Here is a 25,786-nt window from a genome sequence, read left to right as displayed (position 1 = left end):
TTCTATCCTTCTGAATTAAATTTCAAATAGAATAACCTAACTGTGGATTACAGTGCCATATGTGTTTTCTTTCTTACTCAATAAATTTGTTGTGGTGATTATCATAAACAAAGACAAATTTCATTAGGGAGTAAGAATTACTTTAATATAAATCATAGTGTTTGTGGCAAAACTGTACTGACAAATAATGATTTTTTTTATTTACTGTAATTGTTCAAATGGCTCCTAATGAAATTTTTGGCCTCATGAAGTGATCAGCTTGGAATGACTTTCCCTTCTATGAAAATATTTGAATACAAACAAAGTCTGCCAATGTGTTCAATTACAGTAATGCAGGGAACTAAAGGGATTATGTGTACTAGGAGTATATTCATGTGGCTTTTCAGATCAGCTGCTTCTACCAGAAAGGGAGAAAAGTAAGCAGAAAGCCCCGAAGAGAGCCCATCACTGTTGGAATGGCTTGGGACATGATCATCAGAAAAGCTCACTCGTGTTATTTCCATAAACCCATAACGCTTATGGCCCTGCAAATAAAAATACATTAACAACACATTGCTTTTCAAACTAATTGAGATGCAGTGTGAAGATTACTTTTCAGAAATAGGTTGTTCTTTATGCAGGAGATCATACTGGGCCCTGCTGCAACAAGAGCCATTGGGACAATGCTGTATTTTGTTCTAACAGCTGCATTTATTGCCAATGAGAGACTTTCTGTGACATTACGAGGTTGCTTCAGTCTTGCAAAGCCCTTGAGAATTAAATACTAGTGCTCCAGGAAAGAAACTTTTGGGCCCAGCACAGGACCTTAAGACTGAATCAGCAGAGGAGGTTTTTAAAAAGAGAAGTGAGGAAATAAACTGCATAATCTGCTGATGATTTTTATGACCTTGCTCACACTTCTGCTGATGCTGTGTTAGCAAGAACAGTTCATTGCAGTGAGCATAATCCTTGCTCTTGCGATTATGGACACAGGTTTCTCTAAAACCTCTAAAATCAAATGCAGTTTTTTAGAGTGCAAAATTGTTAGAAAGTCATGGGCTTTTAGCTAGTGCCATGATTTCAGCAGCCTGATTCGGAGTGCAAAGGCCTCGTGATGCAGCTGGGCTGCACTCACCTGAATACACCAATTCAACATACCTGTTTTTTCCTGGGAATTGACATTACTATCCAAGAAACAGGAAGCATATTAATGGTTGTTAGTCTGGTTAAAGCCTCAGCTTGAATAATACCTCCAGCTTCAAGCACCAAACTTTAAGGAAGATATAAGGAAAAAAAATGGTACAGAGAAAGGAGCAATAGAATGAGAAACGTGTAGTAAACAGAAAAGTGTTTTCTTTTGCAAAAAACCCTGAGTATGAATTTTCCTTTCAGAACCTTTATTGTTGCTCCTGTGACTCCAGCACTGATGAACACAACTACTGCCAGCTCCTCAGGCTGGTGTTTTTCCTTGGGGAAACCTGATTTTAAAGTCATGTTTAAATCCAGTGGACAGAGCCTAAAGGTTTGTCTTCCCTACCTTAAGTCATCCAAAGCCAAGGTGCATAAATGCAGCTGGACATGTCTGCTCCCTGCAATGACTGAGGAGAAATAGCAACACAGAGCTTCTTCACAGAGGGCAATTTCCAGATCACTGAACATCTGTGAGGTAAATCCTGTCCTAACTCATCTCCAAGCATTTGCTGCTAGGCTTTGCTTTCAGCTGGCTGATGACACACTTGGCAAGTAATGGCTTCTCTGTTTTGCTCATGTAGAGGTCCCTCATTGGCATTTCTGAGGGGGCTGGCACCATGGGCACTCCTTTGTCACCCATCCTTCCCATCCCGCTCTCCCTTCAACCTCTGACACCATCCACACCTCTCTTGTCTCCTCATCTCTCCTCCTCATTCTGAAACACCTCATTCCTCCACTATGGCTTCCCTTTGCACTGACTGGATTTACTTCTTAGGAATGTTTTATCTCTGGCTGCAGCTTTCACTAATGCATTCACTGCACGCTGCCCCTCTGACAATGTTTTACGGCTTCCGTGTCTTAGGGGAGTCAATGGGACAAGGAAAAGACACAATTTAAAGTGTAACTGGCTTGTTAGCCATGCAAATTCTTGAATAACAGATATTATTTAAGTTCACCATGAGAGCTGGGAGGGTTGGAGTTGTAACCTCATTTCTGACTCTGCCGCTACCTCCCTCAAGTGACCTTGTGTGATTTATTTAACCTCTTGGGGCCAGGTTCACCTGAAAATAAAGAATAATGTCGGTTTTTCCCCTAGGAGTCTTAACTAATAGATGTGTATACAATACTTGAAATCCTGTTTATGTAAATGAAGAATGCTTATCTTTTTTCTTTAAAACATTTACAAAAGGTTAAGAGAATTTTAGGGTTGAAAGATAAACAGTTCAGAAGAAGTAGAAAAATTAAAATTGCACATGTATGCACTTATCACAAACCTTTAGACAGCCTCTAATTAAGTAATCACTAGTTCTCTGCATTATAGTAGATGCTATCATAAGCTGTTAAACTGTGCAGCAGCTTGTAATACTGTGCACTCTGTTTATACAGGATAAGGACTCTCTGGAAATTATTCAGATTAATGTATCATCTTCTGAACATGTGCTTTACTTCTGCATAGTCAGTCAGGATTGAGATGTTCCCATGCTCCACTCTACAAAAGCCTGACTGGGAACAGTTTTTCCTGACAGGCCAAGATACTGACTTGCCGATGCCAAGTTGTATATTCAAACATGCAGATGTTCCATCCCTTGTGAGGCTTTAGCAAGACCCGTTCATGGTGCACATCCTTGGCAGCTCCCATCAACAGTCAGCTTGCAGTGAGAGAAGGATGCTTAGGAAAGACACTTTTTCTTGAGCTCTTAAGTTCACAGAAAAACAACCTAATCAAGCAGGTGACTCTCCTGCTGTTGCCCCTCTGCTCACCTGCTCCTTCCTTCCCCTCCACATCTCCATGCCAGCCCCATCTTCTGACTCCCCTCTTCACCACTTTCCTGTCTCGAGTCTGCTCTAGAAACAATTTTTCCCTTTTTCCCTTTTTGCCAGTTTCCCCCTCTGTTACTCAGCCCCAGAGCCACAATTAATCTTGTATCCCTTGCTGTGGTCTTGCTTGACTCAGGGAGATCGAGCCCTTGGCTTGGCTGAGCTTTGCTTGAAGACAGAGAAGAAAGCCTGGAGGCTGAAAGGGTACAATTAATCTCCAGCAATAGCAATTTACTCCTCGTTCTAAGATCCAAGAGATTGTTTTTCCTCACTTGGATCACTGGAATATGGAGTGAGGCAATGCCCCTCTGATATCCAGGGGTGCCATAGGTGTCTGCATAAAATTGCTTGGAGAAGTAAGAGTTGAGGTTGGAGACCATTGATTTTCTCCAACACCATCTTCCTGATTGCCTTGCTCCTGAGTAGGGCTCAGCAGAGCCTGAGAGTCCAGAGTGTGAGGTGTGTTACCTCTGTCCCAATACTGCTGTGCTACAGGCACTTGGATAAGTGAAGTAGTAACAGATGGAAGGAGAAATTAAAAGGCGTTAGTGAGGAAATAAACTGCTTTCATTTCAGATTTGAGCCAACAGACTAAAATGGTGTGATTTGGTATGAAAACAGTGAAGTCAAAGAGTGATACAGTGAGAAATTTATCCTTGTATCAGTAGAAAAACATTTAAAATAGGAACCTCACTCTAGGGTTACTAATGAGTTTGCAAACTTTCACTTTTGTATTGTCATTTATTGTTGAAACATGCCCAGTTAATTTCTTGGGAAATGAGTGAGATTAGCCTAGCATCTGGTCTCATCTCAGTGCACTTTTGCTGGTGGCTATTCTGTCCCTATCACACAGGTGCCAGCAGCCACGCTCACTGCCCCAGCACAGGACCCCGAACATACCTGGTTACCCACACAGTGCCAGGCACATGCCAAGGGCTGTGTGATCCATTAAACCTGGCGGACACCAGCCAGCAGCTGTCAGAAGTTATTACACGGGAGAGCCCAAAGCGCACAGCTCCCAAAGCTGAGCTGTGCTGACAGCAGAGCGAGCTGTCCCGGAGGAGAGGAGGCTCGGGGCTCATGTACCGCTCCCTGCAGCTCCCTGGGACAGGCGGGGTCGGGCTCTTCGCCCCGGGCACAGACAGGAGGAGAATCGCAAGGTGCACCAGGGGAGGCTCAGATGGATCATTAGGAAGCCGTTTCTTCACAGTGGGTGGTTTGACACTGGACTGAGCTGCCCAGGGAAGCCGTGGAGTCACCATCCTTGGAGGTGTTTAAATAAAGACTGGGTGTGCACTCGGTGCCCTGCTCTGGTTGACAGGATAGTGTCGAGTCATAGGTTGGCCCCGATGATCCCGGAGATATTTTCCAACCTGGGTGATTCTATGATAAATTCAGCCTCAGACGAGGCTGTGCGAGACAGCGCCGGCGGTGCTCGGCTGCTGCCGCCCGGGCGGTGAGACACACCCGCGGCCGCGATCCGGGCCCGGGAGTCCCGGAGTCTGGCTGCGGCATCCCGCCACGCAAGGGCGGCGTTCCCTTGGCCCGGGGCAGGGCTGACGGCGGGGCGCGGGGCAGGGCGGTCGCCCAGGGCTGACGGCGGGGCGCGGGGCAGGGCTGACGGCGGGGTGCGGGGCAGGGCTGACAGCGGGGCGCGGGGCAGGGCGGCCGCCCAGGGCTGACGGCGGGGCGCGGGGCAGGGCTGACGGCGGGGCCCGCCGCGACCCCTGAGGGCGGCGGCGCCCGGAGTCCCCTCAGGGCGGCCCCGCCCCGCCCCGCGCGGGGGCGCTGCGGCGCACGCGGCCGTGTCCGCTCCCACAATGCCCGGCGGGACCGCGCGCCGCCGCCGCCCCGCTGCCAGGTACGGCTCGCGCCCCCCGCGCGCGGCCGGCGCCCTGAGGGCCGCGGGCGGGGCGGGACCCGCGCCCGGAGCCGCCGCCCGCCCGCACTGCCCTGCGCCCTGCCCTGCCCGCACTGCCCCGCCGCCGCCTCGCTTCTCCTCGCTCCCTTCCCCTTCCGCCTGCCCGCCCCTGCCGGCCCCAGGCCCGGCCGCGGAGCCTCCCGGCCGGCTGCGTTCGCGCCTCAGCCGCGGTCGGCGCGGGGCCGCCGCCGTCTCGGGGGGTGCGGGAGGCAGCCAGGGCCGCTCGGGGCTCCTGGCAAGCGCCGCTCGGTAGCAGAGCCCGCCGTGCGCAGGGGTTCCGCCGCTCCGCAGGCGGGAGGGTTGTGAAGTTGTGTGAGCTGGAGCGGTGCGGGTCCGCCCGAGTCGGTGACCGCCGAGTCAGCGCGGCTGCTGCTGGGGGCCGTGCCCGAGCTGCCACGTAAGTAGGTGCTAGGCGAAAGGGTCAGGCTCCCAAACTCTGGGGTGCAGCTTGTTCCGTTCCCGTAGCTTGTCAGAATTGTTTGGACGTTAGGAGGAATTTCTTCCGAAGGGGTGATTATATATTGGATTGGGATCCCAGGGAGGTGGTGGAGTCACTGTGCCTGGAGCTACCTGTTAAGGAAAGACTGGACGTGGCACCCGGTAGTGGTGTCCAGTCACAGGTTGGACTCGAAGATCTCAGGTGTTTTCCAACCTCATTGATTCTGCGAATCTTGATTCTGCCTCTGAGATCTCTTTCCCCCTGACTTTTTGGAAAGAATTATTATATTGGCTGGTGATTTAGGATTATTCCCTTGTCTTATCATACCCGATGATATCAAAGTAGCTTTGTTTGTTGTGTCCTTCTGTAGTGCTCCAGTTTGTGATATGAATTTCTGAAGTATTATGTAGTATGAAAAAATTAAGCTCCCTCCTGTATAATGCAGCTGTCACAACCCTCAGAAGTGGGGACAATAAATTGTCCAACAGTGTTAGGTATGTGTTTTATGTAAGCACAGAAGTTTTATCTGTATTCTGTGTCAGACAGGAGTGCAGCTTGCATACCTTCCCAGTTTTATATATTATGGAAAGGTTTTATGAGAGGCAGACATCCCAACAAGAAATGTGGTGATTAAATTGGCTGAAGGTTATCAGGTGCAGGAGGGTAAGCTTGCCATTACACTCGATCTGGTCAGAATTTTGAGAAAGCTAGAGTTTTTTTTAAGTGAAGCATCCTGAGCAAATCATAGTCACAAGTCACTTTCAAACACTTGTTAAAAGTGTTACAAGACGATGTCAGATATGTTTAAAACAATTAACTGTCAGATCACAAGTTAGATGATGAATTTGTTACAAAAGGTTGGAATGCTCCACTCTCCGTTTTCAGTGTTTCTAGGACTTCTGTAGATGCTGTGGATTAGGTACCATCGTAACACTGAAATAAACAACATGATAATTGAATATGGCTTAAAAAGAAACAAGTACAGTGAAACAGGCTCTGGTTTCTGTCACCTGAGGTTTCTTGTTCATGGGAGGAAATGAAACCAGGCACATGTGCTGATTGCTAGTTCTGAAACAGTGGATACTGACATGTGCAGGAGGAATTGGACAGCTCTTGAGAACGTGCAGTAACAGAGGAGTATCCACCCTGCTGCCTCTTACCTGTCTGTGGCCAGCTTTCTCCATGCTCCTCTTTTCCATGAGTCCTCTCATTTGTGGGGAGGGCTGTAAAAGGAAAATCAACAACAATGGGGCAGAAGTAAATACTAGCTAAGGGAAACAAGAATGGTGCAAGCATGGAGTGCTGCTTCTGTGAGGTACTTTCCCTGTTGGTGTTTGTGTGGGGGTCAGAATCCCTCTGAGCAAAAGGTTATGACTTGCTTTTAGTATCCCAGGTAGTTTTTCTGTGAACTTTTCCAGTTGCTTCTTAAGCAGCCTGTGACAAAGGGGTTCCACTGGCTGGTGACAAGTTTTGGATCCTCTGTGATACCTGTGACCCAAACAGCTGCTGGTTGAATTTGGTATTCTACAGTTCTGTCATGGAATGAGGCTGTGAACCCAATCTGTTCATATCCTGGCACCTATAAGAAATTCATAGGCCATTTGTAGTGAAAGTGCAGTCTTTTGTCATCTTCAGGTGGTTGAGGGATACATAATTTTTGGAGGAAAATATATGAAATTTGTAACAATTTGGTGAATTACTTAATGCAGCTTTGAATAGATGTTTCAAAAAGACATTTAGAAGTAACTCTAAAAGCATATTTGTCTTTCTTCAGTCTCTAAATATGTAAGTGCATATCAAATTTACCACTTAGCTCTTTGTGTAAAGCTGTATAGTTTTGAGAGCTGGATAAAATAGATTTAGTAAACTTTCTTTCTTTGATAATGCATTTTCAGGTAAGGCTGAATGTTCTGTTACAGTACGTGTATTATACATTTCTTGACATACATATGATCTTCCAGCCAAAGTAATTTATTAGCTTTGGTTTTTAGATAGTTTTCTGATTCTGCTGTTAGGAGGCTGAGAAAAAAGATCATATTTTCATTGGGTGGGTTTTTAAGATGATGGTAACAAAACCTAACTGGTGTTAGGATCTTCAGCTCAGCACAATTTCTACCTTGCGTGATTTTGTCATATATGAAGAGAATTGGCAGGTTTCAGTAGAGGCTTATCTTCTGTTATAGAGCCTGTTTTTCTCTGAATGTAAGCAGGAGTCTTAAAGAAAGTTGTGTTCAAGATTTATGCAAATATTTATTTACATACAGATTAGACATAAAAATTGAAAGAATACCTCTGAACATGTCTTTATCATTTGTTTTGTCTGTTGTCTGTGCATACATGCTGTTGTTAGTGGTATTTATGTTCTTTGTTTTCAGTTGTAGGAGCAAAGCAAGTACGATGAGATTGAACATGTAAAATATTAATGCTTTGGAAATAGAGCTGTGGTTGTGCTGTGTTCTGTTCCTGAAGTGTTCTGAGCAGAGGAGATGATGGATTAATCAAATGTAGTGGATGAGGGGAATAATGGGGTTCAGAGTCAAAGGTTGTGTAAACCTCAGTTACTCCTGTGCTGTGCAGATGGATAACGTGCTTTCTCATTTTAAATGCCTCAAGTGATGGGACTTCCTGAACTTCACTTAAAGAACACAGAAACATTTGAATATCCTAGTTTTCTTTTTCTTTAATTATCTTTTGAGTAACCTCCCTTGGCTATGTTCAGGCCTTTCCAATATGTAGGGCCTCACAAAAAAGAGCTGAAGTGTGTTGTTACCCAGTAAATATATTTATTAACTTTTTTGTTTGTTCTTATCTCATCAGATAGCTCAACATGAACTTTAACCATCAAGATAATTTAAAAAGTGAACAGAATAAAATCTTCTGCGAGCTGGCTGTGGGATTCTGGGTTTTTCGTGCAGTGCAGTCCCATTCACTGCCTTTTCCTGAAACAGGACATGGAGCTGCATTCCTTTCTTCATGTTAGGTGCTAAGTAAGTTATTTCTTTCTTCAGGGGAAATGCCAATCCATGAAATTACATTTTGTGCAAGTAAGTTAATGAAGTGGTATTTAAACTTTGCTATGGCATCACTGCTCTTTTGTTTGTATTGATACAGCTCCCAAAAGTCTCTGTCAGGATTGAGTTCTGAGTGGTAGAGATAGTTATTGGCAGAGAACCTTTACAGTTCAAAGCTCCTCTGCAGTTTTGTTGTGCTCTTGAGCTGCTTGGGTTAGCTCCTTGGTTGTATGGTTAGCAGCATAGTTAAGAAAATGAGTCCATGTGCATTCCATGTGAATTGTCCTTCTGGGAACACATGCATGAACTCAGATATAGGTAAAAGTTTCTAGAACTGTGGGTTTTGTTTCTTGAATGCTTCATGCCAGCAAGCTGATCCTAGAGGAAGTCCCGGAGTTGGGGTTTTCTTTTTTTGTGTCCTGCTGATGGAAGCACTTTGTTCAGGAGGGAATTCTCTAGTGAAGTGCTGAAATAACAAGGGCACCTGATAAAAGCCCCAAGGTGTTCAGCAGACTGCAGTCAACAATCCTGCTGCTGTTACAGCTTTGGGGAGAGTCTCTTGTGCTGTGCAAGTAAAATCTGAGGGTATTAATTTGGAATTTATTCAGCTAATGTGATGTATCTCAAAGGACGTTGAAGTTTGACTGCTGATGAAGCTGAATTTATTAAACTGAAAGTGACAACACATGTTTAGTGCTTATGTTATTATATGTCTCTCTCTGAGGAGTTCATAACCTTGAAAAGTCTGACTATTGTTGATTATTCATTACGTTTCCTGATGGATATAAAAGCTTTGGGAAGTGGGAAATAGAGAAGATGAGAGTTCAGGTAAAAATAGCTATTTCTTCTCTTTTATGAAGAGGTAGTGTCTTTTTGGGGGAAATTTGGATTTCTGACTTGTGAGAATGCAGTCATTCAGCTGCTGAGGCTTGTAAAGCACCCTTAACGTCATAGTTTGAAAGGTGCTGTAAACATGTCAGTATCACACACAAAAGCATATTTCAGCTGTATCCAGAAATATGTTTCCTCTTGCAGTTTGTGACTGTATGGAACTTGAGAAGCATCATCTGAGGGTGGCAAAAATATTTTTTCGTAGTGTCTGAAGTGATAGGTGTAGTATATGGTAGGAGTCTGCAGAGCAGTGTTAAGAGCTGAGGAAGTGTTTGCTTTTGGCTTCGTATAAATTCTAGCAGTTCGCCCACTTGTAGGAGAACAAATTTGTGTACTGATGCTTAGCAGATAAGTAATGCTTTTAATACTTGTCTTGCTAAACTTCTGAATGTTTTGACTTAATGTAAGGTTTGAAGAACTGATTTATGGCTCATGTAGATTAGTAGGTACTGTTCAATTAAGACTCTAGTCTGAGTTACAGTTGAAAATCATAACTATCCCAGTTGAGGCCTGAACCCACTGTACAGCTTGAGAAGTTTAATTCATCACAGTTGGCTCTGTTATCTCTGCTTTCACTTTAATTCTGATTCCTCCTGGTTTGTGTTTTGTTGCAGGTTGTTGTTAACTCTGTTGGCAATGTCTATGATCTTATCTGCCTCTGTGGTCCGTGTAAGGGATGGACTCCCACTTTCTGCATCTACTGATTATGACCAGAGCACGGGAATGCAGGAATGTAGAAAATATTTTAAAATGCTCTCTAAAAAACTTTCTCAGCTTCCTGATAGATGTACTCTGAAAACTGGACAGTATAATATAAAGTAAGACATCTCCTTTAAGTATTTTCAATATCTAGATTGTGTCTTTCTGTAAGTGAAAAAGTTCACTGTGCAGCTTAATCAAACTAAGATTAATTCTTGGCACTGTTTATTTATCAGAAATTTAAAACCTGAGAAATTGCAGAAAGATTTGAACCTATTCAGACTTTCATTAAAGTTCCTTTATAATGGCACAGTCATAAGACAACATCATGGGAAGAGTGGCTTTACACTGAATGAAAGGGTAGGTTTGGATTAGGCATTTAGTAGAAATTCTTTATTGTTTATAGTTCACTTGCACTTTAACTGACCTAAATTCTGATTCTAATTTAGGTATTTTAAATGAGGTGAGTAATTTCATCTTAACCTCTAGTTAACCATGTAGAAGTTACAGTGGTAGAACATGTACCACCTTAATGATCCTAGAATGTGCTAAAACCTTTCCATCTCTTACAGGGATATGTGAGTTTCCAGTATTTCTTGGATTAAAGCCCAGGATGGACTAAATTGCTTCGGTTTCTTTACAGGCTAACTACAATTGGCCTTTAAACTGATTAGCTTAAAACAAACTTTTAAGAGTAAGCTGTAAGGTTTAATCAGGGTAGATTTTACTACTTTTGTCTTTGGTTGCTTTTAATACTGTAAGTTATCCAACAAGATTTTAAAGAAACATGAATGTTATCATGAAAATCAAAACTCTAATGAATTGCCTAAATGCAACAGAATATGTATATTGCAAACTATCCTGATTTCGTATTTGCCATCTCTGATTGTCCTCGCAACTGTCTTTGGAGAATTACTAATTCTACACTCTAGAGAACAGTTACATTTCTTCCTATTTTCTAGAAAGAGCCAACAGCCATCCCCCAGATCTGAAGATAAGGTTTTGCATTTTTGGGCTGCTCCAGATCACATATTGTACATTTGAGATGAGTGAAAAGCTGTTATGGGATGAATCTGCTGTGTTTCTGCATCCTAAAAGCTTTGTTATTTTCTGTTTCACCAGTGTGTGTATATGTGTGCACACACACGTAGATAGCTATATACATATACGTGTAAAACAGCTTCTCATATGATTGTACAATGTGTAGTTCAAATAAAACATTGCCTAAAAGTAACTTGTTTTTCTTCTAGAATACTGTTGGACTTTTCAGTAATCATTAATTCCTTTGCTACCCCAGATAATTTTTTGTTTTTCCGGTTACAAATATGAGATCAGACTAGAAAAGCAGTTAATGCACTGAATTTAGATTTGAAATTTTGGATATGTTTTCTCAATTCTAGCTTTATAAGTTCTCTGGGAGTGAGCTATATGATGTTGTGCACCGAAAACTATCCTAATGTCCTGGCTTTCTGTTTCCTGGATGAGCTTCAGAAGGAGTTCATCACTACCTACAATATGATGAAGACAAATACTGCTATCAGACCATACTGTTTTATAGAGTTTGGTAAGGATCTGCCTTTGTCCCCCTTCATTCACATACTAAGACAAATGTGAATTTAAGTAGATACAACTTAATGCACACAAAAAATGTCCAAAGCAGTTTATAGCTCTGTTTCAGGTGGATTTAGAATCTGATTTAACTGCTGTTAGAGTCAATAAAGAAATACTTCTGGGGCATTAAATTAGGCTACTAGAGTTTTATCCAAACTTACTTCTGTTCATTCCAGTAGGTTTTGGTTTAAGCCTTGTGTGAACAGCTCTGGAGTTCATCTTCTGGTGGTAATACCAGGAGTTATTTGACTTCATACCTGTTGAAATACATAACCTGAGAAGTCACTGAGCTTCATAAATTTCTCAAGTAAAAGATTGCAGTTTCATGTTAGCTCTTAGCTGTGCTACCTCTTGTTCAATACATGAAAGGGAGAAATTTTTACTTCTCTTACGATGTAGTGGAGCATTAATCTTCAGACTCCAAATACAACTCATCTCATATATACCAGATAACAGCTGTTATGAATTCCATTAATTTATGCTGCTTTAATACTATATATTAGAAATTACTGTAATTAGATATTCTTATGAAACACATTAGAGCAAAGAGAACTGCAGTTTTAGAAACACGGGGGAAGATACTCCGGTTGGTTAATTCCTGTCTATAATTCAGCCAGTTAATGACAATTTCTGTGTGACATTGCTGTTCTCCTTGTGAAGATTTCTGTGAACACTTTTTTTTTCCCACAACATAATTTTTTTGATAAGGATGTTTACTAAACTAACAGAAAAACTAGGATAAGTGCAGTAAATCCATTGTATTAGAAATGCTTTCAGTCTCATGGAATGAAAAGTCATTAGTTTATTCAGTTATTACATACTTAGATTTTTAGATCTTATTTTTTTAACTGCAGAAGTAAATAACCCATGATGTATTAGACACAAAACAGAAACAGCATTAAAAACCCAAGATAAATACAAGTATTTCAAACAATATATTTCCAAGCTGCATGGTCTTGGATTATGTAATTACAAAGTCATAGAAAAATACCTTTTTATTTTAAATTTTGCACAGATAATTTCATTCAGAGGACCAAACAGAGATACAACAACACACGTTCTTTGTCAACAAAGATGAATCTTGCTGATATGCAGACTGAAATCAAACTGAGACCACCGTATCAAATTGCTGTGTCAGAACTTGGTTCAGCCAATGGCTTTTCTCATATACCTGTGCGGGAGTATAAGGGTACTGGTAAGATATCTGCAGGTAGGTTCCAGACTTCTGTTGTTGTATCCTTAAATGAGACAGATGCAGCAAAATTCAATTTATTTTCTTTAAAAAAAAAAGCTTTTTTCATGTTTCTAAAATATAAACCTGGTGTGACCTTATGTGTATTTTAGCTGAGGTGTCTCTTCTAGCTGTTTTGTCTCTTGCTCCAAATGCTCACCTTCTTGAGACACTCAGAGGAAGAAATGGCTCTGTTCAATAAACTGCTTTATTGAAGTAAAGAAACCCTGTAAATGAAGATGACCACTTAACAGGAAGATGATTTTTATTTTTTTACCTTTTAAGATTTCTGAAATTTTTTGATATTTCTGCCCAGTAAGACTCAAGTGTTGACATAAGCTGAGAGCAGTGTCAGGAGTTAGAGCAGCTGGAGGGAGAAGCATCTCTTTAGGGAGCCTTTGCAATGGTGAAAATCCAAAGAGCTGTGCTGGCTAAAAGATGCACTCTCTAAAATGAGTGCCTTATGTACAATGTTAAAACATGCCTTATGTACGTTAAAAATTGCAATTTTGTATAAAACTGCCAAATCCATTTAAGTAGTCATTAAATTTTTAAAATTTTAATTTACTTAATGCAGGAGGTAAATGTGGTACTGTGGGGTTGAACTGGGTTAAAGGTTTGTGCCATTAAGTGAATCCTCTGAGTGGGTTTGAGTCCCATCTTCAGATGTTTCTCAGCAGGACAGAAACAAAATGCCAGATCCTTGCACTGATACATGGGCTCCACATGTGATACTGACATCATCCGATTTCAGTCCTCCAAGTTTAGTGAAGTAAAATCATAAATAGAATGAAAGGAAGTGTTGATTTTAATTAGTTAATATATTTTCTTTTTTTTTCCAAAAGTACTTCTGTCTATAAATTATCCTGAGCAGGTCCATACTGATGCTGTTCACTTTACAGTGTCAGGGTGCAATCATAAATCACAAAATTACAATTGTAAATCTAAACACCTCCTACGATGTTGTAATAAATGAGATTTTGTGCAGTTTATGTGTATGTATATATTAATAGGATCTTTTTGCCAGTATATTATCCTTATTATGTACTTATTCATGAGGATTACTCTAGAAGATTGAAAACTGCTTTCTATGGAAGATGAAAACCAAACAAAACCAGTAGGGTGTACTCTGGGGCCTGATTCTAAGAATTTCAGGTGCTGTGAGGCAGTGTAGAAATAGCTTACAATCTCTGTATTTGCAATTTAACACTATTGGAGTTAAGAGTTAGGAAAATTATTAAAGGGAAAGTGTGAAGGTGTTCAAATGGTTTAAAAGAGTGGAATCATCTAAGCTGCACCGTGCATAACTTTGTCATCTTTTTACATGTGTGGGCTTTTTTTAAAGGTATGTAATGCTATGATACCACTCTTTGCCACTTTTAATTCTTATATTGTTGTTTACTCCTAATGTTCTTGTGCAATCTTGCTTTTTGGAAAGGGTTATGGAGGCAGAAGGGGCAGCTGGTTAACTATGAAAATTGGAAAAAGCAATAAGCATGAGAGAACTCAGCCTGTGTCAAAATTGGCTGTTTTTTAAAAGTTGTCCATGTAATGGGAGATGGGGTTTTTATTACTTTTTTGAGTAAGAGTGTTGGAAGGTAATATAGTCCTAAATTAAAGAGCATAGGGACCATTTCCCTTTTAACTAAAAAAGAAGATTCAACAATAATTGGCAGGTGATAGTCTATTTTTTTTTTACTTACCTCTCCACACTTTCTTACAGAAGAAATCCTGTTGTCCCCTTTTCTTTCCATGTAATTTTTTTCTGTTTCTCTTTCAGTTGCTTTTAACTTTCTTCTTCCTCTGAATTCCATAGATCTCTGTTCAGTTATCCACTTCCTTCCTCGAGCTGCTGTAGAAACTCACCATCAAAGGGCTGTACATTATGAGAAGCTGGCACTTTGCTACTTCTTCAGCTCTTCACATTTTAGATGCTATTGAATAACAGTGTCTTTTTTAGAAAGTCTGCTAATGGTTTTGTAGTTCTTTACATTCATCACTTCTCTCCACCCTTGAAAAGAACTTTCTCTGGATGTTTGCTGCCCACTCAGTTGGCTGGACTTCCAAGTTTCTCTTTTGCTCTAAGGACAGAGCAAAAAGATTCTCACAAAAAGATGTTTTGCCTAGTGGAATTTCCTGAATATGCTGTACTGTTAAAAAGCAGGACTTTCTGGAGTGAGCTGTGTTAAATGAAGTTGGAGAGCATCCAGAGGTGGGAAGTTAGGTGGATGCAAATCTTGTTTTGTTGTGCAGAATGGCAGAGTTGGAGGCATTCGCTCTCACTTGCTCCCACTGTAGCTGGGTGTGTAACGGGGTGAGGATCCAGGCCTGCTGTGCTGGCAGTGCTTGCAGTAGCAGCCCTCTCCCTCAGAGTTGTGCAGTGCACTGAGGAATAGGGGAAATTCTGTATGTGGGAAGCATGAAGAGTGCAGATTATCGATGGATTCCTGCAAAGGTACATGTAGGTGTTGGCAAGCATTAGAAATAAGGTCACAGCATGCTGATATTTCAGGTTAAGATAAAATTACTGTTTTCTGAGCTCTTTTTTCAGTGAAGCAACAGTTGTCAGATCAAAGTTATTTTTTGCTTGATGGCATACTCCACACTTTTGGTGGGATTTTTTTTACGTTTTAGTTTTAAATAAACTTTCTTACAAGTAATGTTTTTTCTCATACCATGTAAATTTTCTGAATATTTATGTAAACATAAACATTAAATTCAGAATTTGTCCTTTATTTGAACTGAGAAATTTTGATATGGCACTTAGTAATATTTCTAGGATTGATGGATGTACCAATTCAAAGTCAATTGCCCTTTACTCTGCCTTCTCTGACATTCCTTCTTCATTCTTTGGTTTTGCCTTCATTTTTTTGTATATAAATGACTCTTGTTGCTTTGATTGCAACACTAAAATTTTTTAAGCCTTAGAGAGTTTAATGACATTAGTAATGGTACATAATATCCTTTTTTTAATATATATTTTAGCGAGATAAGTTACTATTTTATGAACCTTCATAGACTTTGTTGATTTAGCTGACCAGGCTCTTCACTTTTCCCCCCATAGTTCTCAAAGAGGTGTTTTAAATGCAGTTTTAGCACACAATGATTTTAAGTTACCCAGTACATGGGGAAAAGGGAGATTTTCTGGAGAGTTGCAAGTGGAGAGCAGTGAACGAATTTTATCCAGCAGTTAATGGAATGGAATTACTATTGGCTAAAAACAGTCATATACACCCTCAGCTTTTTTCCACTCTCTAAATGAGATGGTTTAAAAAAAGCCAAAACAAAACAACCAGTTGGGAGTCATTGAAAAAGAGTGGTTTGGTATGCGAATAGCACATGTAGCATATCTAACCTTAACTGAGTGATTGCTGGGAGTAATGTACCCTACAGTTAGAAAAGCAGTGAGCTCTCAAAGTTAAACATAGGTTATACTTTTGTTTAAAAAAACACCCCAACTGATTATACACTATTAAATTCAGCACAAATTAATTAACTGAACTCATCCTGTATATTTTTGTGTTATTGTACACTCTTAATTAGACAGTCCTGCCTGCTTATCAATGTGAAATAGCTTTTGTTGGGGCTTTTTTAGGTTCTGTAACTTCATAAACTGTTTGAAAAACCTTTTCCCTGCATCTGTGCAATACAAACAACTGGGATTGACACCCCCTCTCTATTAATGTTACAGTTCATTAACCTCATTGTTCACATCTTCACACTTGGTTGGTTTGAACAGAATGATTTGAGTACAGCTCAGTAGTTCCACTGTTATCCCAACATCGCCCGGACTGTTAAGAGTTTTGCATTGTTTTTTTTCACATTTGCTTTCTGTTATTCATTATGCAAAGGGACAGTAATGAGGAACATACATAACTGTTACATATTTGTCACCCTAGATAAGCTTGAAAGAGTGGGTGTGCATGGAAAGAGTGTTTTAGTTTTAATGTGTTTTACTTGTAAGAGGCTAAGCACAATCTGGAAGGTCCATATAAGATTGTGGTGTAGACGCCAGCTGAGTTGCAGAGCTGTCCCTTCATGTGTGTCTTTGGTAGCACACACTGTGTTTTTAAGGAAGGGCACTGTGATAGTTTTGCTTCAGCGTTCTGTTTAGCAAACAAGCTAAATCAATCTCAATATCTCACTAATGCATTGGTGTTAAAGAAGAGTGGATGTGAGAGAAGCTCTTAAGTATGTGACTTATTAGCTGGTTACTGATTATGGACAGATTTCAATAGCAAGTACATCTTTTACTTTTGATTTCCTGGCATGTTTGAGCAGCCACCAGTACCATACTGAATAAATGGAACTTATTGAGATAAACAGTAAATATAGCAAGGCCATTACATATGTGGACTGGAGGAAAGTTTACTTTTTGCTAAACCTTGTGCTGAAACATTTATAATGTTTTGTCTTTTTAGAAAACAGAAATAACATTTTCTGGTTTGCTTCAGCGATCTCTTGAGCTAGAAACCACTGACAAATGAGATTATTATTTTATTGAATTTCTGAAGGCATTGATTTGACCTTTGATATCTTCTTTTGATCTGCTTTGCAGCTCCTCATCAACGTCTGGAACCTGTGACTCTGCCAGGGATTGTCTCATTTGTGCTTAGTCTGTTATGTGGAGCTTTGAATTTAATCCGTGGCTTCCATGCCATAGAAAGCCTTCTCCAGGTATTGTACATCTTTATGAATTTGTTATGCATCATAGCAACCACAGTTTTCATTTTAGGAGACTCTATATGAGCTGAGTTGTGCCAGTTTATTTCAAAAGTACTGTTTGTGAGGTTAGGCCTCTGTTACAAAACCTGTATTGTTTGTGATCTGTGCATCCTCCTTGAGTGTGCTGCCTCATTCATCGAGGCTGTGAGTTTCAACAGCAGTGGAAGGTGGGTGGCCGACTCCTTCCCTGGTACCTTGGTAGCAGTGAGGATATGAACATAATGTTCTGTTTTCTAAATTTATGCCAGGGTATGAGGCGTTTAATTTCTGTAGATGCTATTTAAAAACACTTGAGTGCAATGATTAACAGCTTTGAAAATCTGGGCAGTTTTTTTGAAAAGTATACAGAGCGGGAATCTTTAAACAGCTTTTGTAAAGTCGTTTCTTTGAGAACTTTTGTAGTATTTTATTTGTATTTAATAAACCTGATTTCTCATTGTGTATTGAAAGGATTAGTGTCAGAAAGTTGTCAAGTAATTTCTTCTCAGCTCCCTTCACCAAACAACCTCCCTCAAACCCATTTTTTTTCTGTAAAATCTCTCCTATGACCCTTCCTGTAGCCTTTCAGTTTCTTTCTATTCTATTTCTTATGCTGGTTATATTCCCACAAGTGCTATGCTTTCAAGCAATTCAGGTGAATATGCTGGTAGTACTTGGCAGGCATGCCCAGAATGTTCGTGTGTGTTGCCACAAAAAAAAAAAAAAGACCTCCTTACAATTTTTAATGGCTGTTATTGTGGTGATAGATATAGAAACCAAAAACCCCGTGGAAGTTTTCTGGGAGAACATGGTAATCCTCTTGCTTGGCTGGTAGGTATTTTTATTTTAAACATATCTGGACTTCATAGAGTCATTTAGGTTGGAAAAGACCTGAGTCCAACTATAACCCAGCACTGCCAAGTTCACTAAACCATGTTCCAAAGTACCACATCTATAAGGCTTTTAAATTCCTTCAGGGGTGATGACTCAACCACTTCCCTGGGCAGCTTGACAGCCCTTTCAGTGAAGAAATTTTTCCCCTGATGCAACACGAGGCCATTTCCTCTCATCTTACCCATTGTTACCTGGGAGAAGAGCCCAACTGCCACCTTGCTGCAATTTAATTTCAGGTAGTGGCAGAGAGCAGTCAATTCTCTCCCAGGCCTCCTCTTCTCCAGGCTAAACAACCCCAGTTTCCTCAGCTGCTTCTTGTAAGTCTTGGTCTCTAGGCCTTTCAGCAGCCAAGTGCAATTTTTTTTGATACCTAATGGATTTTTTTTTTTTTTACGGAAATAAGATAAAGAATACCTGTATTCCAGTTATCTTGCACAGTACTGATAGATGTACAGATTGAATAAACAGTACTGTTGAGTCTCAGCATTTTGGGAAGACTAGTGGATAGATGAGCAAGATTAATGAAAATATTCTATGCTAAGTCCTTCTTTCTGAGTTGTCTTTGGTTTGTTTTTTAAAGAATGACCAAGTGAACCTGCATCTCTATCTCTAATTAGGTTTTTCTGTGTTATGCACAATTCTCTCAGTTAATAAATAGGAATGATTTTAAAGTATGCTGTAGTACAAATAGTACTGAACAGATTTGTCAGTTAGTATGATGTTGCTAAATCTTATTTTGTTACCTTTCTGCAGCTGATTTTTAAAAAAGAACACAAATGTTAGATTAGTCTATTTAAGTGATGACAGGACATCCAGTTAATTTTATTCTCTATGTTACTGCATCTGGGGGTAATAGATTGCAGTACAGATGGAAGATAATTTTCATTTCTGACAAATGAGACACGCTAAAAATGCATTAAAATTTCTCTTAATTTATTTTATTATGGAAAAATCCACAAGGTTTAGGGAGAAGTAATCCAAAACACAATTAATGGAACCAGTTTTGAGAAGTCATTCAGAAGTGTGTCTCTGAATTACTGTTGGCTTTATAATCAGTGGTTTTATTTGGGTGTTAATAAAATTCTGTTACAGTCTGTAACTGTACTCCACCAAATGTGCAGTGGCACTGGGGCAAAGACTTGCAGCCTGGGTAGAAGTTACTGATTGTGGATGCAATTTTTGTGTGCAGACATGTGAAGTTTTTCCTGGTCAGCACAAGACATGGAAGTGCTTCACACTGAACATACTCTCAGCAGCCACAAGTTGTTCTTGTGGATGGAGCACCATCTTCTCAAGTGATATTTGCTCTCAAGGAAAACATTTGCATGCGTGCCCATTGTTTTACTAGGAAGGTGTTTGGTGGTTGCAGATGTTTGCTAGAAATGCAGTTAGAATAGTCATTGAGCATGGAGATTGCTCAGCTCTGTAGGAGCTATAACAACCTGTTTGAGTAAGTTAAAGGGTTTGTTTTGTTTTCTAAACACATAGTAGAAAAATCTGTCACTTCAAGTAAATTTTTCCATCTTTCCTTCAAGAGAGCCCTATTTTCCGAGTCTCTCTGATAAATTCCTGTGCTGTTGTTAGCTGTCACTGCCTTCGTTATTCTCTGTGCAGAGTTTTACCCCACCCTAGTGGCCAGTTTGGGTCCTTTCCTGTTACCTCGTTTCCATTTTGTGAAACTTTAGGAAGGCACAATTCTATGAAGTTGCTATTAAAGGTGGTTACCAGTGTTTAGACTTGAATTTTCAAAGGCATCTGGAGAAGGTAAGTAATCCAGTGTTAGAGCTGGACATCTTTAAAGCTTTTGAAAATCTTGGCAAGAGTTGTTTGTTGTGAATGAACATTTTGGTCAGACTCCAGATCATGATTTTTTTGTAGACATATCAGTAAGTACTGATTAGTCCTAGTTGTTTAGTGTGGTAAAGGAATTGCCTTAAATCCCTGTGTGAAACTATTTTAACATGCAATAATTCATAACTTTCATACTGTAAATGGCTGATATTTCACTTGTTTTATTGTAAAACATGGCTTTTTCTTTTATTCTTGCAGAATGAAGGTGAAGATTTCAGCTACGTTATTGCATTTTTTCTTGGAACCGCAGCCTGTTTGTACCAGGTGTGTTTTTCTGTTTGCATAATTCACTAGAGTTTAGAAACATTACCCAGTCATGCATAAGTGTCATCATGTTTTCTTAAATGTCACAGATACTTGAATAGGGTGATTACAAAAAATATTTTCTGCTCTGTTTTTTTTAAATTAATTATAAACTATCAATGTAGTAGTAGATTGATACAAAAAGCTTCTGTTTGCTGGCATTTTTTCTCCAGCTGGATGATTAAGACATTTAATTAAGACAATTATCTCTAAAGTCACAAGCAATGGAGGTTATATTATTTTTTTGAAATAATAGTTTCATAGTTCAAGTAGACTTAACTGTCTGAATAAACAACTAACTGCTTCGTCCCTTTGGCCAGATTTGAAGTAAATACAGTAATACCTAAGCACTGCACCCCAGAATTTTCCTCGCTTGGTACTTTAATGTGCATTTCCTTCCTTTTCAAAGCTTGTGGCCACTTTTCATTGTTTTTCTTCCTGGCACTTTTTGCTTTTGTTCTCTCTCAGTTTTCCATTTCTGCATCTGAATTTGACTTTCCTTTATCATTTATAGCAAAGTGCCCACTGGCATCTGTCATTCAGTGACACTGCTGTTACATTAACCTATGTCTATGTCTCTCATGCTCAGTTGCTATTATTATAATTACTTTGACTTTTAATCTTAGACTTGTGGAGTATGCACAAGTTTCTGTTTCTGTGGGCCATTGTTTAGTACTGTGTCAGACAGTAATATAAGAAAATGCCTTTCTATCACTTTTTTTTTTTTGTCTAGGTTATCTGTAATCTTCATTCTCTACAATTTATCTCTAGCAAAATGTCCCAATGCGACTTGTGTTCTCCAACACTTGTTGTCTTTCCATCAACTTCTGCCTTAAATAATTTAGATAGGTGTTAATTTTCCATGCCAACAGTCTGATAGTCTGTTCCATATCAGATAAGGTAGAGCTCCTCCATTCTTTTTTTGTATAAAAAAATACACTTTTGCCCCTCCTGTCTCCAACTGGAAACCTTATTCTTCATGAAGTATTCATGTCTGTCCATTGAGATATCTTTCCTCCTGTTTGCCTTGAACAGAGCTGTAAAGAAAGTCTGAAAGAAAGACTCCATGCAACTTGGAATGTAGGCTTTTTGTTAATATTCAAAATAGATCTGTTGAAACTCTGTTTCCCACCCTCTGCTATAATTTCTGTAATATGTGATTGGTCAGTTTTCAGAATTGAGGGATGTTGGTTCTCTGGCATGTTCTCATGTTCTTTGGCTAGTTAAGAGGTCAGGACATTAATTCCCTGTGTTGTATGACAGCACATTTTACTGACATTCACTCACCAGACATCCATCATGCTGTATTGTCTTGTTCAGTTAATAAAAACACAGCAGTGTGTCTCTAGTTCCCAATAAATATTTATAACTCAGATGTGTAGGTAAAAGAGCAGGACTTAAGTATAATATGATGGTTTAGACTCACTGACATGTCTAGTGTTGCTTCATAGTTTCTAGTATTTTATAAAGAAGATAAAGTAACAACTGCCTCAATTGTAGCAGAAGTGCAAAGTGTCAGAAGCTGAGCCTTCAGTCATCTCTGAACATTCATTAAAAAAAACCAACAAAATCTTCTCTGAAGTAGCACAGAGGAGCCTCTCCATAAAAGCATGCTCAGTATAACACTTGCATGATAACACTTCCCTTTAGTAGTAGAAAAACAACCTTCAGGAGTTTCATAACAGTACTTGTTATAGTAAGCTGTTAAAACTGCATTGTTTTGGCCTTTTGACTATTTTTGGGCTTTTCATCTGTTCTGTACGGTGCACATTCAGTAGTTCAGAGTTAGACCAATGAAAGATCCACTTCAGAATTCATTTAAGACAGTTCTTCAGTAAAATTCAGTCCTGTGACATCATGTTATAGTAACATTTTTAAACTACTCTTTTCAAGCCTTTATTAATCATCTTGATGAAGCATATCCTGGCTCTTATTTTAATCTTGGAAGCAGTCACACTTGTTCATACATTGTCAGTGGAAATGACAACACTAGGAAATTATCTGAATTCTTATTGCTGAGATACCAGTACCAACTAATTGCTCTTTTAGATATGATTTGTGAAGTTGTCAGCACAAGCAGGTTGCATTTACTCTGCTCAAACTGGCTAAGCAGGTTCAGAACACATCTGTCTAGATTCTGAAACATGCAGCTTATTCATCTCCAGTTTTACTTTGCTTTGGAAGAAGGACATACAAATCTTACTGACAATGCCAGTGCTCTTCGCTCTGACAATATTTAGATATCCAGACACTACAAGTAGCTGTGCTGCTCTCAGCCACATTTGCAGTGGAAACACATGCTTTATAACAAAGTGGTAGAGTTCAAATAGAATATAAAGTAACCTCAATAAATTGTATTGTTCAGTTGCGCTTTTTTGAGGAACATGAAAAATGAAAAGAAAATTAAGTGGAGTTTTTTTGACTGATAAAACATGGCAAATGCCTAGGAAGAACAGAAATGACACTTAGATAATCTGATGATGGATGCTGTTAAATGTGTGTGACCATAGTTATAAATCCACTGGGAACAGGTTTGGAATAGAAAGTAAGCATAAGTACTATTGTTATCTACCTTAAAGCTCGGAAAAAAAATTCCTTTAGCAGAAATTACCTGAATCCTGGGAAGGGGTAAAGGAATTTTTTGATTTTTATAGCAGTTAAGGGAGTAGCTCAAACAATAGAAGAAATAAAAACAATGTCTGGGTAAAAGCTATGTCCTTTTAGAGATGAAAACTGAGACAAAAGACTTGAACAGCTTTCAAGTTACAGTAGGAAGAGGGCTGGGTAGGGAACTGTGGGCAGTCCTGACAGACTGTGTTCCACCAGAGTGTGCAGAACATTGCCTAAAATGTGGTAGAATTACAGGACAGCAGTTGTGTCTGTCTCTCTCCAAATGTGAAGCAGCTGGAGCAGGGCAGGGGGTGTGGGCCTCTGCATCTCCTCGGAAACCCTCAGCATCACCCCTGGCGGGACACTGGGACACGTCTGGGGGATTGCCTTGTGCTGAGCTCTGGGGCCCTGGTATTGTGCCTGTCCTTCCCACTGCTTTCCTGAAGACTTCTCTTGTTCTTTCTCCTCTGCTTGAGTAGAACAGAGTTTTTTTTTGACCAGAGGTTGCCAGGAACATCCAGTAACTTTAGTCATAGGCCACTCATTGCAGTCTGTAATTAATTATTATGAATTAATTGTTCTCAGGGTTTAATGCAATGCAAATTAAATTTTGTATTGATATCAGGTACTCTTCACCCTTCTATGACTGCTGAATTGATACTGTTCTTCCATGTTTGATTCAGACTTTTCTTGGTTTGGGCTGTAATTTTTCAGTGACCAGATAGTTTTTCTTCAGAAGAAGTTACTTGCCATGAGGTAACCTGATTTCTTTTTTATTTCCTGACAGTGTTACCTGTTTGTGTACTACACAGGCTGGAGGAATGCCAAGTCCTTCTTGACTTTTGGGTTGATCTGCCTGTGTAACATGTACCTGTATGAGCTGCGCAACCTGTGGCAGCTCTTCTTCCATGTGACTGTGGGAGCCTTTTCTACCTTACAGATCCGACTGCGGCAGCCGCAGGGAAAGTCCCCCGATTACAACGTCTGACAAGTCCTGGAACATTGAGACCAAGTCTTGTTCCAGTAGTTACTCTCAGGAATGTAAAGCTGTTCTCCAAAAGAAGAAGCTGTCTGAATGGGGCTTTTTTTTTTTTTTTTTCATTTTTTTAAATAAATCAATGTAAGATGCCCATGGACATTCTACGCTTGGTGGTTGAACCTTTTTTAAATTATTTTTTTATTTTCTTGAAAAGGACAAAAAAGAATATGGGACTAGAGGAGGAAAGTGAAGTATATCCATGCAGTGAATATGACTGGTGGCATAAAAAAGCTTAATTCATACATTTATGGAGATAATCTGATGTGGAATTATCTGATGGTCTTTCAAAGATCACATTATCTAATGGTAATGTGGAAGCACATTTTTACATTAATGGAGGAATGTGTAGAGTATGTTCTGCATATCGTGCAAACTTTTAACTTCTAAGGTCAGTTTTGCCTTTGTGAGGCAGTAGGGAATAGGGTAAATAAGTAATAATAATGCTATTGCATATTAGCAAATAGATGTGGCATATGTAAGATACTAAACTTTTGAATGTTTTATTTCACATTGACATATATGTGAATGTTTTCTTAATTAAAATGTAACCTGGAAACTCAGTTTCTAGGGATCGGCTTCACCCGTGGTGCTTTGTCTTGTGCTGCAAGTTCTTTAATGTGTTTTCATTTATTATTTTCTTTTAATTATTCTTTGAAATTGGTTTATGTAGCTACGGTTTATTTTTTGTAATTATTCAAAAAGTTCTGCTACTAACCAGGATTCTTTCATACTTCATGTGTTTGGACTCTGGAAGGGTTGAAAGAGAGCAGATTGGTGAGTAAATGGAGTGACTTGTACTTGTTGGAATGCTGTTCTTTTTATATGTTCTTCCTTACTTTCAGAAATGGATGAATAATTAGCTCAAACCTGGGACAGACAACTGGTGACAGGAAAATAATAAATCTGTCTTGATTAGCTTAAACAAGAAATACGGGGATTGTGTTGATTCTTTGGGATTTATGGGTTGGGTGTTTTTCTGCTGGGATAAAACCTCTGTGATCTAGTTAAGAGAATGTTTGTATGCTCCTAAAGCTGGTGAATCAACCAGCAAACTCCAGCCAACCATAGAGCACCACCATCACTTACACTGGAGTCTTATTTTTATATGACAGTTATTTATGATGTTTTATAATGTACAAATAGATGTAAGTTTTTATCTACAAGTTGTAATCAAGCCCTAATGGCAGAGAGGTTGCAATGCCCTTGTGTTGCTGGATCTGAGAACTGGCAGAACTTTGCTGTGAAATGTTGGTCCAGGCAAATTTTCTTGGGCTTTTCATACCAAAACGTTATGTTTTTAAATAAGTTATTTAGTGCAGATTTTATGACCAAGAAAAAAGGAGCTGGATATCTTATTTTATTTTTAAATAGATGGAGTATGAGTTAAGAAAATTGTGGATAATACAACCAAGAAGAATTAGAGAATGAAACTGCAGTGGGAAGTGGTGTGTCTCAGACTGCTGTCTGAGGTGAAGCCTTTGGAGACGCCTTGGTGTGCAGGCTCCAGGGTTGGTGCTTTGCAATTAATTCTCTTCCCTCCCCACTGAGAGACAGGGAAGAAGAAGGTGTTTATGAACATGAGCAGCAAACAGCC

General features: G+C 39.8%; 1 protein-coding gene across 2 annotated transcripts; it reads left to right on the top strand.

Annotated features, from left to right (window-relative positions):
* The first annotated feature begins 4,769 nt into the window (after positions 1-4,769).
* Positions 4,770-25,121, top strand: SEC22A (SEC22 homolog A, vesicle trafficking protein). 2 transcript variants are annotated; one of them, XM_021526072.3, is made up of 8 exons: positions 4,770-4,849; positions 8,166-8,335; positions 9,865-10,068; positions 11,350-11,513; positions 12,576-12,770; positions 17,350-17,468; positions 20,439-20,504; positions 23,941-25,121. In XM_021526072.3, the coding sequence occupies exons 2-8, from the start codon at positions 8,322-8,324 to the stop codon at positions 24,139-24,141; spliced, it is 963 nt and encodes a 320-aa protein (XP_021381747.1). In that variant the 5' UTR covers positions 4,770-4,849; positions 8,166-8,321; the 3' UTR covers positions 24,142-25,121. The 2 variants fall into 2 exon arrangements, with proteins under 2 accessions (XP_021381747.1, XP_077641065.1); XM_077784939.2 differs by having other exon boundaries at positions 24,094-24,291.
* The last annotated feature ends 665 nt before the right edge of the window (positions 25,122-25,786 follow it).

This window comes from Lonchura striata, chromosome 7 (genome assembly GCF_050655825.1).
Source record: "Lonchura striata isolate lonStrDom1 chromosome 7, ASM5065582v1, whole genome shotgun sequence".
In the NCBI taxonomy this organism is placed as follows: Eukaryota; Metazoa; Chordata; class Aves; order Passeriformes; family Estrildidae; genus Lonchura; species Lonchura striata.
The sequence above is the reverse complement of the archived record's forward strand: the minus strand, read 5'-3'. Positions and strand labels throughout refer to the sequence as shown.

Coding starts and splice junctions, on each gene's coding strand:
- SEC22A (XM_021526072.3), top strand. Junction 10,069..11,349: donor ACTGGACAGTATAATATAAA/GTAAGACATCTC, acceptor TCTCAATTCTAG/CTTTATAAGTTCTCTGGGAG. Junction 20,505..23,940: donor CCGCAGCCTGTTTGTACCAG/GTGTGTTTTTCT, acceptor ATTTCCTGACAG/TGTTACCTGTTTGTGTACTA.